The sequence below is a fragment of the Tupaia chinensis genome, unplaced genomic scaffold, assembly GCF_000334495.1.
Source record: "Tupaia chinensis unplaced genomic scaffold, TupChi_1.0 Scaffold000414_1, whole genome shotgun sequence".
Lineage (NCBI taxonomy): Eukaryota > Metazoa > Chordata > Mammalia > Scandentia > Tupaiidae > Tupaia > Tupaia belangeri.
The window spans coordinates 1,779,861-1,784,333 of NW_006159919.1; the positions used below are offsets into that span (position 1 = coordinate 1,779,861).

Below are 4,473 nucleotides of genomic sequence, written 5' to 3' on the forward strand. Positions count from 1 at the left end.
AAAGAGGGGTTGGACTGGGACATCCCTGACATGTTCTTCACACTATGGTCCACTCCCAACCTCAGCCAGTCAGGATCACGGGTAGATACATGCCTAGTGTTTACAAGAGGCCTCATGAGGAGACTCATGACCTTCCCATGTGGCCTCAGTATTGCAGAGTGTTGCATTATTACTGCACATTGTGGCTTAATATCATATTAGGAGTGAAATAGTGAATGTTTCCCTCTATTATCAGGAATAGGGTTAAGATGTCTGCTTTCATCACTTCAGACAACATAGTAGTGAAGATGCTAGCTAGTTCTCTAAGGCAGGAAAAAGAAATAAAAAGCAGGAAGACTGAAAGGAAGTATTCTTATTTTCATTAGAAACAACATGACTGTTTAGCAAACCCTATACAATTTACACAAAGAACACACCAGAACAAGTAAGTGAATTTAGAAGGCTGGAGGATACAAGAATCCATATAAAAATCAACTTTACTTTGACATAATGGATTGTCAGAAAAGTTGGGAAGCATTTTGGCATAGAAAAGTAAATCATGGGGACCAGCAGTTAGCAGAATGGCTATGTCACTGAACTCCCATGTAGCCGACCGTGATTCGAGTCTCAGATCTGGTGGCTTAAACTCACGCCGGGCACGTGTGCATGCATGCCCAGGATCCCGAGAGGAGAATGGAGGAGAAGGGATTGCAGCATGACTATCCCTCCTGGGGGGTGATTTCTCGCTTTCTGTCTCTCTGTCTCTGTCTTTCTGGCGAGCGCACGCGCCCCCTAGCAAAAAACCTCTCCAAAAAAAAGAAAGAAAAATAAATCATGACTTTTCTGATGACCCAATACTAGTGACAAATAACCAAAAAATGTAATTAAAAAAATACCATTTTCAGTAGTGTCAAGTATATCTATGCATAAATATAATAAAAGATGAGGAGTTGTACGTAGAAAACTAAAACACTACAGAAAAATTAAAGGTGACAGAATTGAATGGAAAGATACATGATATTCATGGATTGTAAGTATCAAAATTGTTAAGTCAATTCTCTGCAAACTGATCTATAGATTCAATGCCAATCTAATTAAAAACAAACAAACAAACAAACAAAAACTAAGCATTTTTGTAAGAATGACAAGATGATTTTCATACCAGTCCATAGTCTGGTGGTAAAAGGGCTACATCCTACATGGCTTATGATGCAGCTTAAGTCCTGAACCTGACAGCTTAAAAAACATAATGGGTGGGGCCAGTAGGCGACATACTGATTAAGGTGCTGGACTCCCACATGGCCAACTGTGGTTTGAGTCCTGGATGCAGCAACTTGGAACTCATCCCAGGCAGGAGTGAGCACGTGTGTGCCCAAAATCCTGAGAAGAGAATGGAGAAGGAATTGTGGCACGGCCATCCTCATCAGAAATGCTTTCTCTCTCTTTGTGTCTCTGGTGTGTACACGTGCCCCATTAGCAAAAGTCTCTCTTAAAAAAAAAAGAAAGAAAGAAAAGAAAACACATGATGAATGAAGGCCTACAGGTGGCATGGTAGGGAAGGTGCCAGACTCCCACATGGCCAACCATGGTTCAAGTCTTAGACCTGGCAGCTTGCTTTCTTACTTCCCCTCTCTTTCTCTCTCTCTCGTGTGAGTTAAACAATAACAATAATAATAAATATAAATAAATAAATAATTCGAATCCCCAAAAAAGGGAGAATGAAGGAAAAGGATTGCAGTGTGACCATTCCCTACCTTTGTATATGTTTAAGTTTTTCCAAATGTGCATATCCTTTAATATAGAAATTCCATTTGTAGGAATTTTAGCTATAGTTACATTGTACAGACATACAATGATATAAGTACAAGGATATTCTCATTGCAAAATGCAGCAAAAGCCTGGGGCTAGCAGGTGACATGGTGGTTGAGGCTGCTGAATCCCACATGGCCAACTGTGCAATTTGAGTCCTGGACCCAGTGGCTAGAAAAACACTCCAGGCATGTGTGTGTGCATACACAAAATCTCAAGAGGAGAATGGAGGAGAAGAGACGGCAGCATGGCCATACCTTTCCATACCTCTGTGTGTCTCTTCCCAGCAAGTGCATGTGCTCAATAGCCAAAAACAAAACAACAAAACAAAAACAAAAACCTGGAAACTACCTGCTTGTTCATTAGGAGACAGGCTGAATAAATTACAGCTTATCTAAATGTAGTAACTGCAGTAATGACATACCATTTAAAAGTAAGGCAGTAAATTATACAAGGTAGACGACAGAAGGGAGAAATATCAGGGTATCAAGGGCAGAATAATAGGTATACGTTGATAACATTTACATAAAAACGAAAGTAAACATGTAGATTTGCGAATGCACATCGGTTGTGTACCCATATTCAGCACAATTTCTGGAAGGGTATGTGAGAACATAACAGTGGTTACATCAGGTTGGGCAGGGGATAGAGAGCATATTATGTTCGTTACATTTAAAACACAAAAGGAACTAGAATTCTTAAATCTTCAATCTGTTAAGGCGAGGAGGATTTATTTAGGAATTATCCATGTTGAGGGTCTATGTCATGAGGGAATGGCCTCAAGGCACACTGACAACCTACAGAGCAGATGGATGAGCCAGAGCACTTTTCACTGTTGGACCCATCCCCAGGCTCTGTCTCAGCACTGACAATCGCTTTCAAAGCCTAATACCATCTCAAATCTTTTTTTTTTGGGGGGGGAGGGAGGGGGCGAGGTTTTTGCCCTAGGGTATGTGCGCTTGCCAGAAAGAGAAAGACAGAAAGTGAGAAATTACGCCCCAGCAGGGATGGCCATGCCGCAATCCCTTCTCCTCCATTCTCCTCTCAGTATCTTGGGCACACATGCACACGTACCCGGCATGAGTTTAAGCCACTGGGTCCTAGACTCAAACCACGGTCGATTACACAGAGTCCAGCCAACTGCTGGTCCCAACCGTCTCAAATAATTACTCCAAGGACGTAAACAAGATCCTTCCTTAGTGTTGAACAATGAACAATATTTACTGAGTATGTATGTCCCCCGTTCCCGGTTTATGGAGACTACATAGGAATAGAATGACAGCTCTTCTTTAAGAAGTTTATAATATAACAGAAGAAAAGATATTCACACAAGGAACAGTCAGAGAACAATTAATGCCATGCAAACATTATGTGCTTAGCAAAGGAGGTGATGGTGTGGGGCTGAACAGTCAAGGTTCATGGAAGAAGTAGGAGGCCACACTCAGTTCTAACAGATAAGCCTGATTTAGATAAACACGGAAGAGAAGACTACATAAAACTGCTAGAAAGATTACACAGAAATAAAAAATCGAAACAGTGAGACTTAGGATGACTAAAGACGGGAGGGGAAGGTATGAAATAAATAAAAGGGAGAATAAGGTTCAAGGAGATATACATCTTTAAAACCTGGTAAAACTTCAGATTTTTGTAAAACTGGCAAAGAAGAAGAGTCTGGCAGTAAAAGCATGCAGAGTATGGTAAACTATTTTCAGATCTTTGCTTCTTTTTTGGCTTGCTTTCTTGACATGAAAAAAAGGTAACATTATTTCAATACCTCACTTCCAGATTCTAGTGGTCTCTTCTTCCTTGGTCCAATAGCTGCAAGAGCCGTGAGATTAGCATCTCTGTGCTGTATCTGTGCAAGCTCCAATTGCTGTAACTAGAGGATGAGGAAAAAAAAAATCAATATTTATACACAGTTATGCTCAGAGGGAGAAAGAAAGTGATCACTAAGCCTATTTCTGTATTCCTCACCAAATAAAGTTACAGTATGAAATAAATATTAGATTTCCCTCATAGCCACGGGCACGTTTCCTCATTCCTTTATTCCAAAAGACTCCTTAGTCCATAAGAGTAGAGAGAGACAGAAGGAAGTGGAAGACAATAGAAAGGCACATAAAGCTTAATGTCTCCCCAGTTTAAAGCACAGGTAGGAAATGCCTGACAAGTAAACTGAATGGGAGGTTGGAGAGAAATTGGTCAAACCACCATCAGCCTTTTCAGATGATAAGAAAATTACCCTAAAATAAAGACTATTTTTATATATTATGGGACAAAGCTGTACCATGCTATAAGATTTCCAATCTTAATTTTGACAACCACATCGAAAGGCCTGTGTGTGCACATGCATGCCCATGCGCATGCACACACACACACACACACACACACACACACACACACCACCGTAACATGTGAGAATTACGAATCTATGTCATCCGCCTTTTACTAAAGGAGACAGTAAAGCTCTAAAACATTGGGACAACTTCACTAAAAGTCACACAAGCAGTAAGTGGTAGAAACAGCGCTCAAGCTAAAGTGCTTTCTTTATAAACCTTTTCAAAACAGCACACTTCTCATTTGTAAATACAAGTCATGGATTTACTTTATATTTATCTTCACTGCAAAATTCAAAAGTGATTCTGTATTGTTATATATATTGTACAGCTTTCGTCACATCTGATCAGG

The 4,473-nt window shown here is 40.2% G+C and overlaps 1 protein-coding gene across 1 annotated transcript in view; it reads right to left on the bottom strand.

Annotated features, from left to right (window-relative positions):
* TAF4B (TATA-box binding protein associated factor 4b) overlaps window positions 1–4,473 on the bottom strand; it is a 116,786-nt gene that overhangs the window by 11,744 nt on the left and 100,569 nt on the right. The window contains exon 14 of the mRNA XM_006154540.3: window positions 3,563–3,667. Within this exon, the coding sequence (XP_006154602.2) occupies window positions 3,563–3,667 (105 nt within the window). The remainder of the gene's footprint in view (window positions 1–3,562; window positions 3,668–4,473) is intronic.